Source organism: Motacilla alba, chromosome 7 (assembly GCF_015832195.1).
Source record: "Motacilla alba alba isolate MOTALB_02 chromosome 7, Motacilla_alba_V1.0_pri, whole genome shotgun sequence".
NCBI classification, from domain to species: Eukaryota; Metazoa; Chordata; class Aves; order Passeriformes; family Motacillidae; genus Motacilla; species Motacilla alba.
Genome location: NC_052022.1, coordinates 174,135 through 188,364, shown reverse-complemented (window position 1 = coordinate 188,364; position 14,230 = coordinate 174,135). Strand labels below are relative to the sequence as shown.

Genomic DNA, 14,230 nt, shown 5'->3' with positions numbered 1-14,230 from the left:
TTTCAGAAACATGACCAGACATGTGCATTTCCATGTCCATAAGGACAGTGATCAACCTTGCCCACCTCCGTTATTTACAGGCAAGGAACTTCTCTCTGACTGCTTGGCAATTGCTTCCATATGAACTAGCATTAAAAGCCCAAGAGAGTTAGATGCATCATAAAAAGAACTCAATGCTAAATGCAAGACTCCCAAGATATTATCTAAAAAATACCCCAAACCAAAAAACCTGTATACATAAGACCTGAAGTATTAAAATTGTCAAGAAAATCTGGTTTGCAAAACAGTCTTTTATTGTATCCGTGCCACACATACTAGTGAAAAATAACACTCCTAAAAAGGGAAAAGAAAAAGAATGCTACCTTTCCACAACATTTCTTTTAAATAAAACTTCAAGTACTCTTACATTAGTACAAAAAAAAATCCGATCTATGTGCCCCAACAGGCCACCACAACACACAGTAGATAAAACACAGTGGTTACAAATGTCTTCCTTTGTTATTCTGTGGCAAGGCAAATGGAGGAAATGTTTCTATGAAAAAATACTGTGTGTGTAGGAAATTGTCACAATTTTCTTCCACATGGATACAAATAATGATTATACTTGGATTTGAGGCCGAGGGGGCTTGAAATTATATAACAAAATAGAAAAATGGAAAACTAATATCCCCTACACCCTGTTTTAAAGGCAGGCACTACCAAGATTAAGGAGACTCCACAGTGTTGGTAGAGGATAATTACTGTACAAGCCATAGAGCTATAATTACCTTAAGACTAAAATAAAATGCTACCATCCTCCTAAGGCATGAACAAAAATGTCTGCAAACAATATGTACACATCATACATATTTAAAACAAGACTTAATATAAACAATAATGAACAGTATATACATGTCTCAATTTTTCTTCACTGTCTTGAAATACAATTTAACTACACAAGTGATGCAGCAACATATATATAAATGTACTTGTAACTCTACAGTAAAGTTTAATTTTTAGTGCCTTCACAGCACATCAGTGTAAACAGTTTTACTTGGCTTTGTTTTATATTTTAAAACATTCCTTGTTGTATTTTCAATATTTAAAGCAATTTTCTAGTTCTTCCTTTTCACAGAAAACGAAGATTCTGAATGCTGTATAATCATAAATAATTCATAAAATTAAATACATTCACTAAAAAATAAACTACAAAGTAAAAAAAATGAAAAATAGATATTTATTGAAAGGGAAAAGAGAACCATTTCCCCAAGTAGAGCTCTGGTGGTTGAATATTCAGTGCGTTTTGATAAATTGCTATTGCACTATAACACCCCTTTCTTTGAAATTCTTTGGGTGTGCTTCCCTGTTCTACCTAAATTAGTTTGTTAAAACACACAAACCAATAACCAAGGGGCCATGGTTGCTGTAGGAGTGAAGCCTTTAAAACTAGTATCACAACACCGTGATATTTTGAAGGAAAAAATTAGTTACGTATGTGCCTTGCACTTCCATGTAAATATAGTTCACATTGCTGGTCTTATCAGTCCTCATTTAAAAGAAGGAAAAAAAAAAGAAAAAAAAAAGAAAAAAAGAGTCCTAGTAGCTTCAGCTCACTTTGAAAATCTCTGTCCATTTTTTTTCAAAATACTTCCTCATGTTGTGGCCAGCCCTGCCTATGTCAGAATCATCTTCATTGAAAGTTTCACAGTTGTCAAAAACAAGCCTGACATCCAGCGAAAATGCTTCAAGGTTAGGGTACCTAAAAGAAGAAAAACGTGAATGAATTTTGGAACCCAGAGAATCAGAGGAAAAATATTTCAACTACATGAGAAAATATTTAGGTAAAAATTTAAATGAATATCAGTGAAAAAAAATACTCTCTTGTCACTGTTTTGTTATTTTCCTCACAAGTTTTGTAAGGTAGAATTTCATGCCTGCACTCAAAAACAAACTTTCAGAAAACTAATTCCTTCCTCTCTTCAATAGCTTTCTAGCTAAAATGCTATGGCTGTTTTCCGTTTATGCATCTATTCTTGCGTTCAGCGTCCTTTCAAAATGTTGAATAGAGCTGAATTTATCTAATGAGGAAGAAATGGGTACAAAAAAAGGCTGCCCAAATAATCTTGTGATGCTGTCTTTGCTAATTCTTTTTATTAACCTGAACATACCCCCTGAGTGGCCCAAAGAGTGTTCCAATATTCATAGGAATTATTAAAAATAATAGAAGTTACAAGTCTAGTGATATGAGCACATGGGGAGCATTCAAAGCTCATATTCATGGAAGAAAAAGTCTGAAGGGGTTAAAAAGCTCCTTGTGCTGTCCTGGGGAAGTTGCTCTGTGTGGAGCCGACAGACACTGCAGAGGGTCCATCTTCACAGATTCACGGGAGCACAGGGATATTAACAAGGAGGGAAGGTACACAGAGCCATGCAGTGTGGTCTTCTCTTTTAGGAATCCGTGCAGTCTAAATTGTAGGACTGTGAAATGATTAACCACCCTTACAGGAGTGTTACCTACAACAGAGCTGGCATTTCACTCCACAGCCTCATCATTTACAGGGACTCCAGAAGCTTAACGCCTACACAGCTGGTTCTCTGTGACATGCAATAACACTAAGGTGTCTCCATGAAAAAAGGTTCCTTTTGATTGTTTTGGTGCACTTGACCTGGCAGTTTTATCGTTTTTCAGCCAGTTCCACACATTCTCCCATCCAACATGCTATTTCACTTGGATATGGCAAAGATAAAAGCATACAATTAAGAATTTTTATTTTGACTGTAAAAGTAATCACAGATGCGTCAGAGCAGAACAATATGGTTTGGCTAATTTTAAACATGTATTGTATTTCAGTGTTTAAATATTTTTAAAATGTAAAGTACAATTTACAATAGGTTTACTTACTGTCCACTACTTAGCTTGTCTCTAATGGTAGAAAAGTCCATAGGTTTTTTAATAACTTTCTTATAACCAGGAACAAGTTTCAAGTTTACAGGAAGTAAGAAAGGCCAGGCATCTTCATGAGTTTCCAATTCTGAGAGAATCATACTAAATAAAATAAGGTTTCAAATCAGTAATTTTAAATTTTATTCATACATTCACAGTGTTTTCACTATTAAATTCCCTATGAACTGCCAAACTATTCACTTTTAGTAAAGAAAAACACTTTATTCTGCACCCCGTTGAAGGCTGAGAACAACGTCCGTAGAGACAGACAACTCAGTAACTAACATAGCATTAAGTTCTCTCCAGGTGACACATGTGAGATGAAATTCTAATGATCAACATTCCAAAAAGAAAACACGGTCCTGCAACTTTGATCCTCAGTGTAAACCATTTGCAAACCAGCTGCTAGTACTGACTTTCCAAGAGTGTGACAAAGCTAAAGGAGGCCTGTTGACTGAGCAGCAATGCTACCACAGGAGATGGTTCATGCGTGCCCGTGTGGACGCAGCAGACATTGGCTGTGGTACCCCTGGGAAAGGTGCCAGTGCCACTGCTGCTGGGGCTGGGCTTCACTCCTCTCCCAGAAGACACGTGTGTGTAGGTACACATACACACACACACACACACGATGCGTATAGATACATACATTTGTCAAAGAATACCATTCCTGTTTCCCAAAACAGAGAGAAAAAGGATCAAATACTACTTGTTTCAACAAGACTTAGCCCTAAATTTAACATCTGACACTTTACCTGCATATAGCCAGGTCCTTGGAGTCTCCATCTCTCTTAGGTTTCTTAACAGCAGTGCAGGTTTCTTGCTTTAACTGGCTTACACAAACATTTTCATCCATTTTTCGTTTTTTAGGGTCTGTTTTTCCTCTTTTTAAGGCAACACTTGTAGTTGCAGAGTCTTCATCCTCTGTTTCCCCTGCTAATTTCCTGCTTCTCTTTTGTTCATTACTTTTTTTACCTTTAATTTGAAGTTTTTTTATCTTTAGAGTTTGACCACTTGCCTACAATAGAGACAACTGAAATAAGTAATAACCTAGAAATTACAGAAACCTCTGTTACCATTGACAGACAGTAATGAAGATCAGAAACAGAAGCACCAAACCAAATATTTAATATTAGAGATTATTCACGTTTTGGTCTTCTTCAAAGGCAAATAAGGCAGCAGAAATTCCTGGTACTCATGACCTAGGCTCTCAACTTGTGACAATATAAAAGCACTTGACATTCAAATTAGTACAACAATACCTCCTAACAACCAAGCTGGCATACTAAATGATTGATACAAACATTGCAAAAAAATTCACTATGTTTTTTCACTGATTTTTCTTTTGAAACAGAACCTGAGACATTGGTCTGTCAACACTTAATGATGAAATTTCAAAGACAAATACTGAATACATTTTAAAACTGAAATTAAAAATTATGGTATTGAATAAGCATGAAAATTCTGGACTTACCTTAAAAAACCCATAGTTTAGAACAAATAAAACTGTAGCCTTTACTGCCATTAAAATACAAGTTAAATAAAACTACTAATTTCATAATTTAATGAGAGCTCCCCATAAAACACGCAGACAATTATTTCCACTGAAAAAAAGCACTGGTAGACCTGCAACTCTACCACATATAATAAACCAGTCACTTGCTCCAGCCCCTTCATCCTGACAGGAGTGTTACCTTTGCTATGCAGGCAGGACAGAACCAGTCCCCATCTGGGATGGTGCTGATCTTGGGCCTGTGGCAGTAAGTGTGACAGCCTTTATCACAACCATCACAAAGGAGCAGCAGTTCCTCATTATCTCCCTTTCGACAAATTTGGCAGTACTGCAATTGATGAAAAATGGGTTTAATTCAATTTTTAAAATTTTAAACACATAAATGGTATCTAAATTACCCTTCTCCTTCAAACACATAAATTCACTCTCAAAAATACTTTCATTTTACTTCAGTCAGAATCTGCCAATGATCATATCCATAGAAGAATATTCAGATATGTAAGGAACTAAATTAAAGGCTACATTTGGGGAACATGTTGGAAAAGCAATTCATTTATTGTAAGACAGGTGTCCCTAGAGCACAGAAAAAGATGAGCACTTTTTCTAATTCATTAATGTCAGTGAGAAGTAAAAAAAAAAACCTATCAAAACCTCTTGGCCCAAACATACTATCTCAGAAATCTTCTCTTCATTTATGCCCATACTGTATGTGAACGTTGCTATTTAATAAAGAAAATTTATATTTTACAAGGGCATTCCCACCTAATAATTGGTAAGGATCTTATCCAAGGGCCACCATGAACAAATGCAGTAAAGCAAAACAAATGATCCCAGCACTTTCTAAAATTCACACTAGAAAATATCTACAGGACTGCCAATTTTCTTAAATACATTGTGTGATTTTGCTAATTGCCTTATTTTTAGACATCTTTTTCAGGAACTTAAAAAAATCTCCAAGTATTTTCACCAAATATGTGATTAAACATATTAAACATACACCAGTATCTTTAAACATACAGTTTAAGCATACACCAGTATGTTTACTGGTATCACAGAATATTCTGAGTTGGAAGGAACACATGAGGATCAAGTCCACCTCTTAAGTGAATGGCCCATACAGGGACTGAATCAGTGACCTTGGCGTGATGAGCACCCTGCTCTAACCAACTGTCTTGTAATTAAATGCAAAGAACATTTAAACCAAATTGAGAGTGATACATTTTTTTTCTGAATAATAAATTACTTAATCTTGAAATGTTTCAATGCCTTTTCAGGTGCTCCTACCAAATTCATAAGCGTTTTGCACTAAAGCTACTGCTTAAAACTAACAGCTATATAAACCCAAAAGTAAAGCCTGACATTACAGCTTTTATTTAAATCATCCTTCAATTGTCCAGATGTTAATTAGAATTTGTATAGGAGTGACACAAATTTGAAAATTAGGAAAAGGACCACAAATGGAAGAATCACTTTTGCGACCCTCTACACAACACTCATCATACTTGATCACATCATAGTCACTTCTGCTGTAGTACTAAGTTTTGTTTTCAGGAATTTGATGTTCAGAGGTCCTTGCAAACTTTTATATATCCCCTTCGTGTGCTTTTTTTGTGTATGTAGTTGACATAGATTGACCTGCTGAGTGTACAAGGAAACAGATATTTCAGCTTGTCTCTCCACACACTTGCCTAATCTGTATGTTCAGCTGTGAGAACTCTGCATGCAAAGAAGCTGCATATTTGGAGCATCTCAACTTTGTGAAAAATGAAATCCTTAATGAAGGATATATGATGCTGAACCTCCATAAAACTTGCATCACAGGTGAGGTTAGAAACACTCCATTAGAAAGAGTGTATTTCATCAGATGGAACAAGGTGACTTTTACCTTGATGTCATCATGAAAGAATAATTATCATCTTAAATAAGGTAACATTTACAAGAGCTTTCTATCTTAGCAAGTTCAGGATGCTGAATTTGGCAATCCAGGGACAATCTTTTCCATGAGGCTTATTCATCTGTGCACAATGTACAGTTCAACTTTGTGAGGTTTTATGTGAAGTAATAAGAAATACATTAACTTAAAATGCCTGAAGTTGGAACACAGGATACAGCAAAAGCAGTTGAGATACTTACAACTTTCATAATGGATTTTTCCCATGCTATTGATTTCTGTAACTGCTGAATGCACAGAGCTACCTGGGCAGCACTGCGTGCTTCTGACAGTGCCCTTCTCCACACCCTTAGCCCTGGAGCAATATCCTCTTCAGTTCTGCATTAAAATACAAGCAAATTAAGTAGGTCACACCTGTGTTTGTTCATGTTTAAATGTGAGACAATCATTATCACACTGAAAGCCAAGCAATGACAAAACATACACAGCCAATAAGTATAAGGTTTAAGCAACTAAATTTCATGTAGTGCACAGACTGTGGCTACGTGCCTCAAAGCTTAGTCACAACCAGTTAAATGTAAGATAACTTTGCAAGATTATTAACAAACATAACAAAAAAATTCTTTACAAAGCACCATGCAGAATAAGATGATCCATATGGATCACAGACATACAAGAAAGTACATAGATAACAGGCAATAAGAAAATAGGCTCCAATTAGCAAAGAAGCACAATAATTTTTCAAGTTAATCTCAATAACCTACCCGTCACCATCACCACTAATAGATGGTGCAGGAGCAGGGACAGTAACTGTGCCCACATTATCCAGTTTGATCTGAATGGTGGTACTTAAGGGGCTCTTCAGATACCTTCGCTCTATGTTCCGCTCCAAGTCAGCGAGCCTGGTTACAGCTATATCTAGAGGGTTGTCACTCCTCCGCTCTAGAGAGCTGGCATTGCCTTCTCCGCCTCCAGCACAATCGCCATCGTGCTTCTTGTGCAATCTAGTAATTGACTTATGTTCACGATATACCAAGTCGTCTCTCTCTGATGCAGGTTCAGGACACAGCCAACCCTATGTCAATAGAAAGGTTTGGGCATTTATTGGTTGCTGTTAACTCAGTGTGTAATCAGAGGAACTGTTTTATGGAATCAAACTAAGTAACTGAAGCGCTGTTTCCAGTAGATCTTGGTTACTTGTAATCCATCTGTAGAGACATTTTCCAAAATATCCAGAGAACTAAAATGATTAATCAAGAAACACAAGCATTACTGGACTTTCTGAAGGGCCCTTTCTGCAACAGTCTGCATTCTTATCCCCTTGTGAAGTATTCTTTTCTCTTGGCTGAAACATCAGAACAGGTCTACCTGTTCAGTAGACTCAGGAGGCAGTATCAGGACACAGGAAATTAACATCCATCTCATGCCAAAGACGAGATCCCAAACACTGCACCTGTACTATAGCCAAACATACGCAATTTGATAACCTTACACCCAACTTGGAAAAATTCCGAAATCCATTGAATTCTTAACTGTATCACACTCATAACCATTACATGTTCTCCATGGTTCTACAATACTCAAGCAAATTATTCTGATGTACTTGTAGGCATTTCTGAAAGCATTAACAGCAAAAATCACACAAACCAGGCAGAACTGTGGCAAACCCCTCAAGAGTTAAGCAGTATCTGTGAAATACGGTCTTTGCATTCAGAGAAGGTTAACAAAATGTACATGGAACTGCACTGTAGGAGAACACTCTCCAGGAACTGCCATTCTGAGCATCTTCAGCTGAAGACTGAACTGCAATAAAATGTTTCAAACACAAATCTCCATGATACTGCACAGTATATTTGTTTCATTTGCAGACAATTAGAATGGAATGAGAAGGCACTTACCAATACACAAAGACCGCTATCTGCTTTACATTCACACCACTTATTTTAAAGAGACATTTTACTGAAAGTTGGTTTTACCTTAACTTGTAAACTAGCTGATGCAACTCTCCTCTCTAGATCTTCCACCTGCTGAAGAACAGCAAGATCCATCTCCATAGCTTGTTCTTCTACTGACCAGTTTTCCACAACATCCCGAGTTACCTGGTTATCTTCATTTTCATTGATATCAATAATTGCAACTGTATTTGAGAATCACATTTTTATTATTTTAATTAACATTACAACTGCACTGGTAAATTCAAGCTGATTTACCTGTCACTCCAGTCAAATGCTGAAGAACTGTTGTGAAAGTACACTATTCTTAAAATACCCAATATGGACAACAAATTCTGTATGCTTTCAAACTTGCAATTTAAGGGCAAGAAGGGGAAGGAGAGGTCAAGTGTTACAGAGATGGAAAGAGCTTCAGAAGGTTACCAGAGCTTAAGAAGGTTACTTATATCACTAGAACTATTTACATTACATGGCATTTCTCTAATCCAGTAATTTTCCAGAACAGGGCTGGTGAAAATGCAGCTACAGATGAGGAGACCTTTACCTTTTTTCTCCAACCATTACTTTAACTCTGCTGCTAAACATACCCAAGGAGAACTCTGTCTGTTGTCTGGTGCCCCAACACCACATGTAACATAAGTATCAGCTACGTACCATCCTTGTTTTTGATGCAGGCCAGAGTGATATAATCCATGTGTTTCTGTATTTGCTTTTGTAAGGCCTTTTCTCTTATTCCCCTGAGATGCAGCACTTTAAGCAAAGATTTTAGGTCCTCTGGATCAGTAATCCTCCACCATCCATACTGCATTTCTAAATCAAGACAAGCATACAAACACTTTGCAGGTGCTTTTTTTATGTGATCACACATGATCAGATTAGAAAATCAATAAGCAAATGATTAAAACAATTGTAACATGATAGAGACACTGCAGAAATTATCACCTTACTGTTGCATTACACTTACCTTCCGGTATAGGCTTTGGGTTAGGATAATCTACAGGCTTGGCCACTTCAGCTGCTGTAGAAGGGGCAGAAGCTATTTTTTCAGCTTGTACTGCTGGTGATTCACTTTTACTTGCAGGAACACTAGATGCCAAGAATGAGTTACCATTCACTTCTGATAATCCCAGCCCTGATCCAAGAGCAGGTAAAGGAGATGGAAATGGAACATTTGAAGTAAGAACTCCTGTAGGCCATCCACAAAACTGAAGTCCCATTATAGGTAGTCCTGTCTTCATCTGCTACAAAGCACAACTACCATTACTATAACCAAGAAACCTGAATTATGATTAGGATGCTATTTGTCAAACAATACTCAAAACACAAAGAAAGCCTTTACTCACTCAATACTTCAATTAGTTTCAGAAAAACTAATATAACACTGACAAGTAATACTTATTAGAGCCCTGTTAATGCTAAAAGACAATAGCTTCTAAAGGTAGGGTTTGGTGTGTTACACTTCCAAAAACTAGTTTGTATTTACTTGCTTTTCATTTAAAACCAGTAGCCGACACCCTAAAAGCCAAATTAATTACTGAAATGCATGTACAAAATATCATACATTGGCTTACTTGATACATCATAATCTAGTATTATAAAATTTCTGTATTTAGTTACTAACATTTAGAAATAGAAAAAAAATAAAGAAATGCAGATATAATGATGGCAGGTCTGTGAAATAATTTGTATAAACAGACATCCTGCCCAAATAAATTCTAAAGTCCACAAATTCAAGATACTCAAAAATTAATTTATTTACCTGCAGCGGCGACAACGCAAAAGGACTTAATCCCATGGGACTCTGTGCAGAGGTTGAGCCCAGAAGAGGAGATGGAACAGGTGATGGTGAGTTTGATGGTGGATGTGACTGAGGAGTGAGTGGAGCTGTAGTGGCTGGTGTGTCCACGTGGGTGACCGAAGTGTCATCACAGGGCACCCGCGGTAAGAGGCTGAACCACTGTCTGCTTTTCTCAGTAAGAGTCTTTAACAACTGATCATTTGGAATTAGTGGAGAACTGTAAAACTTTCCTGTCCCACTGGCATTCGGACTGAAAAGATTATTAGACTCAGGCTTCTCAATGGAGCTTTGTGATGCAGGGGGTTGAAGACTGCAGAGAGAGTTTTTGGAGTTACCTGGATAGGATAACGTGCAGCCATTTGCTGCACTGCCATTAGGTTTTGGCGACATAGTATCAGACTCAGGTGGCATTTTTGCTACCTCTAACAGTTTGCTTAATTTTGAAAATGACCCTGGCTTTTGTAAAAACAGGTTAGTGCTGTCCTTTTCTTTCAGATTTTCCTTTTGCTCACAGTGAGTTGTAGCTAAGCAATGCATTTTTTCTTCTGATTCAAATTCTTCTTCTTTGATGTGCATACTTTCCTCCTTTTTTAACTTCTCTTTTTCTTTTGCAATTTCTTCTAGACCTAAAAAGGTGCAAGAAACACAGATTACCTGTAACACATCAAGTATTTTACAAACTTTTTATAATCATAGTTTGAATTAAAACCAACTTCGTTTATGGCTCAACACGTGTTAGATTCCCATGTCTTTGCTGTTGTTGCTGTTAATGAAATCCCTTCTCGTTTTACAGCACACTTTGCAGAAGGAAACAAGTTCCTAGGCATACAGATTTAAACACTGAACACCTCTAGGAAAAATCACCTCAACATGGCTAACACACTGCTGGATTCACACATCTGAAGCAGTTTGCCAGTGCAAAGTCTCTGAAAGAGACAAATTTTTGCCTGCCTTTTTGCAGGACTATGCATGCCTCATCCAGAAGCTTCTCTGGTGATATCAAGAGAGTGCAATGTTTACAGCCCTAAGTTTGTTTCTGCAACAGATTGTTTCATTAAACAAACAGCCAACTATGAAACGGAGAACCAAAATTCCTGTTACAAAATCAAATATTCCCCAAATACCAAAATAACATTAAACATTTTACTTCTTTAAATACAAGTCATTAACAACTTTAACTGTGCAACAATATCAACAGTCTATGAAGTTTAATGAGTCTTTCAAGAGCCACCTAGCATGACTGGAACTCTACACAACTAAGCAGACAGCTAACATCTAATCAATTTAAATTACAGCAAGCAGAAGCTGATTTTAAAAAATCAAGTTTCTTCAAACATAGGAGGTGCAAAAGATCTGAAGATCTAGCTTTTATGAAAGGAAAAGACTTGGTTTTTTCTCTTCTTTGCGCTACTAGTCTTTCTTAACCATTTCTCTTCTACCTTTATACTGACTGCTAATTCAGACAAAAAGTCTTTAAAAGTATAAAATGCTTTAAAATAGAGAACTGTTAGCATAAGGGGAAGGAGGTAGAAAATCCAGCTCCTTATTTTACATTCATCAGATACCGTAGTTACAAATAAACACAAGGCTTATAATTCATGGCAAGCACGTCTACAAATATTTACTTGCTCCTGAAAAATGGTAACTTCTATAAAGAAGTTACATCTCCTCCTATTAAAACTCCAAAACGTGTTCACAGTTACGGTCTGTATCAAGATATAAACAATTTAGGTACCACCATAAACATGAAAACGACTACACAAAAGGGATGGAGAAGTTTTGTTTAAATGGAGAGATCATTCAAGACTTTATGTCTCCTATTTCCAAGGTTTAGGGTTAGGGAATTAGAAATAGAAAAACTGTAGAATTTACATAAGGAAGGCAAACTAAGAGCTGAGGGGAAGAGGAGGTAGGTGAGACTGTAAGAACACATCTGTTTTCCTTTTCAGGGGAATTAAACTTTCATTAAGACAACAGTAAAAAACAGAGGTTTGCCCTACAGCTCTTGGCTAAAACTTTGTGTGGGTTGGTTTGGGTGCGTTTTTTAACTATTTTAAGACAGGTAAATATATGTAAACTATTTTCTTTGTGTACCATTTCCAAAGCGTTTGGGAATTCATCTGGCTTAAATATAATGAAATATGGCAAACCAAAGAAATGCAAGCAGCACATTCTGTATGCAGCTACTTGTGCAAAACCATTTGTAACACAGAGCATAATTTAATGCGGAGCAAGAGACAGAGAGGAAAGTACTTTTTATCCTACCTACTTTTCATCCTATTTTAGAAAGAGAACTTGATGATCAAGATTACAGTTAGGAGAAGTTCTAGGGCTTATTTTTGAACCACAAACCAGGCTCAAATTTCCTACTATGCTGTATTGTTACAGTTAATTAAACAGCTCTCTAGAATGATGTAATTCTCGTGAGATCATGCAATTCTGATGTGCATCAGATCTTTTTCTTGTTATTTTTTGAAGGAAAAATGTTAGAGAAATGAGGTTTTGGTTCATCTGTATGAAAATTAGAAAGCATGTCTCTGTGGCCAAAATGAAGGTTTATGTTTAAAAATTCTAATACCAACAAATAAGTCAGAGTAATACATAATTTCTGCACCTATCCAATTAAAAGTGTGTGAAAAATTCAACCACAGTTAATATACAACTGTCACAAGCCCAAAATTACATTTTAGTTTTAGCAACGTGATTTCAGCAATTGCTGGTTAAAGAAACATCAATTGGTAAAATACAGACACTAAATCATGTGGTTTATTAGAAAACAAGGTACTTCACTGCATGAAAGTGAAATAATTGTCATATTTTTGCCAACATCTATCATATCTTCATGCACAGAATAGTCTGTGCATTTGCAGAAAATCTGAGGATGAAAATTTTTTCTGCATTCTATGGTGCTCCTAATTTTCATACACAGAGATCACTGCCATAGGGAAAGGTGAAATAGCTCTGAATCAAGAAACTTTGCAGGTAGGTAAAAGCATAACATGTAGAAGTATAACAACGGAAAACTTCCAAAATACCAATCCTTGTTTTGAAAAGTATTACCTGATCTTTCATAACCAGAAAGAAATACCAGAGAACCACGTAAGGGGAGAGTTCTATTGACAGCAGCCTGAGGGCATCTGGCTGAGGGTGAAGACCCTGTTGCACAAAGCCAGCACCTCCAGAGACGGGCAGCATGTCTTGGCCTTGTATGCCTCTGTGTGCCACCATTCCTTTATGGCTCTTACCTTCACCACTTTCCATGCCTTCCACAAAAATACCACCACACTGGGGCAGGATCCAGTACCGGCGCCTGTAACGGTCCTGACCAAACATCATTGAACGCAAACAGTGCGAAGCTTCAAATAACTTCTTTCTGTACTGGCTTTGTTGCTATTTAAAAAAGGGAGAGCATTATAAATTAGTGGGGGAAAAAAAATATTTCATTATTACAGAAAACATCTGGCTGCCAGACTGAACAGAGGGTCAAGGGTCAGAAAAGGAGGCCCTCTCAGAGACTCGGGATAGTGGTGTGTCTGTGTGTTGTGATATTCTACTCACAACAACTGCCTTGATGATTTTACTTACAAAGCTTCCTTTAAAAAAAAATCCATCAAAGCACTCCCTGGCTCAGCCTAGGTTTATCCTCTAAAAACACACCGCAATGGCGCACCTTGTCTTTTTATCCTTGACTCTCAAAAAGCAGTGGATTAAAGAAAGATATCACTGCACGAGAACAGCTGAAATCCTAATAATTACACAGCATCAGCAAAGTGGTAAACAGAGCCCTGAAGACAGATGATACTGCAACTGTTGATGGGAGACTAGTGAGATATTTTAACTCTTCATAAAAGAATGACAACAACAATACACAAAAATAAACTCTGTCTTTGAACATAACACAGCTCTTTGAGGGGGGCCAACAAGAACTTCAGTTAGTTTATTCAGTTCTTGCTCTGCTAAATTGACACTGATGGGAGTCAGGTGGAATCCTGGACTGCTAATTTACTGCAATTTGGAACATGAGAGAAACCAACACACGAAGTCTTAAATGACAAATTTTCTAACAGGAACAATAAAAACATAGGCATGAGTACCCCTAATTACAGCACTACATCTTCCTCATTTACAATTCTCTTCCAATTCTATTGCTGCCTCT

At 37.0% G+C, this 14,230-nt stretch overlaps 1 protein-coding gene across 20 annotated transcripts in view; it reads right to left on the bottom strand.

The window, feature by feature from the left end:
- Nucleotides 1-272: 272 nt before the first annotated feature.
- BAZ2B (bromodomain adjacent to zinc finger domain 2B) overlaps nt 273-14,230 on the bottom strand; it is a 112,301-nt gene continuing 98,343 nt past the window's right edge. For 14 of the 20 annotated variants that reach the window (XM_038141947.1, XM_038141951.1, XM_038141950.1 and 11 more), the window contains 11 exons: nt 13,320-13,464; nt 10,036-10,700; nt 9,241-9,517; nt 8,931-9,086; nt 8,301-8,461; nt 7,089-7,399; nt 6,567-6,702; nt 4,615-4,761; nt 3,676-3,938; nt 2,882-3,025; nt 273-1,738 (listed from right to left, as the gene is read on the bottom strand). In XM_038141947.1, the coding sequence (XP_037997875.1) occupies nt 1,585-1,738; nt 2,882-3,025; nt 3,676-3,938; nt 4,615-4,761; nt 6,567-6,702; nt 7,089-7,399; nt 8,301-8,461; nt 8,931-9,086; nt 9,241-9,517; nt 10,036-10,700; nt 13,320-13,464 (2,559 nt within the window). In that variant the 3' untranslated portion in view covers nt 273-1,584. The remainder of the gene's footprint in view (nt 1,739-2,881; nt 3,026-3,675; nt 3,939-4,614; nt 4,762-6,566; nt 6,703-7,088; nt 7,400-8,300; nt 8,462-8,930; nt 9,087-9,240; nt 9,518-10,035; nt 10,701-13,319; nt 13,465-14,230) is intronic. The other 6 variants (XM_038141960.1, XM_038141961.1, XM_038141962.1 and 3 more) reach the window with 3 other exon arrangements.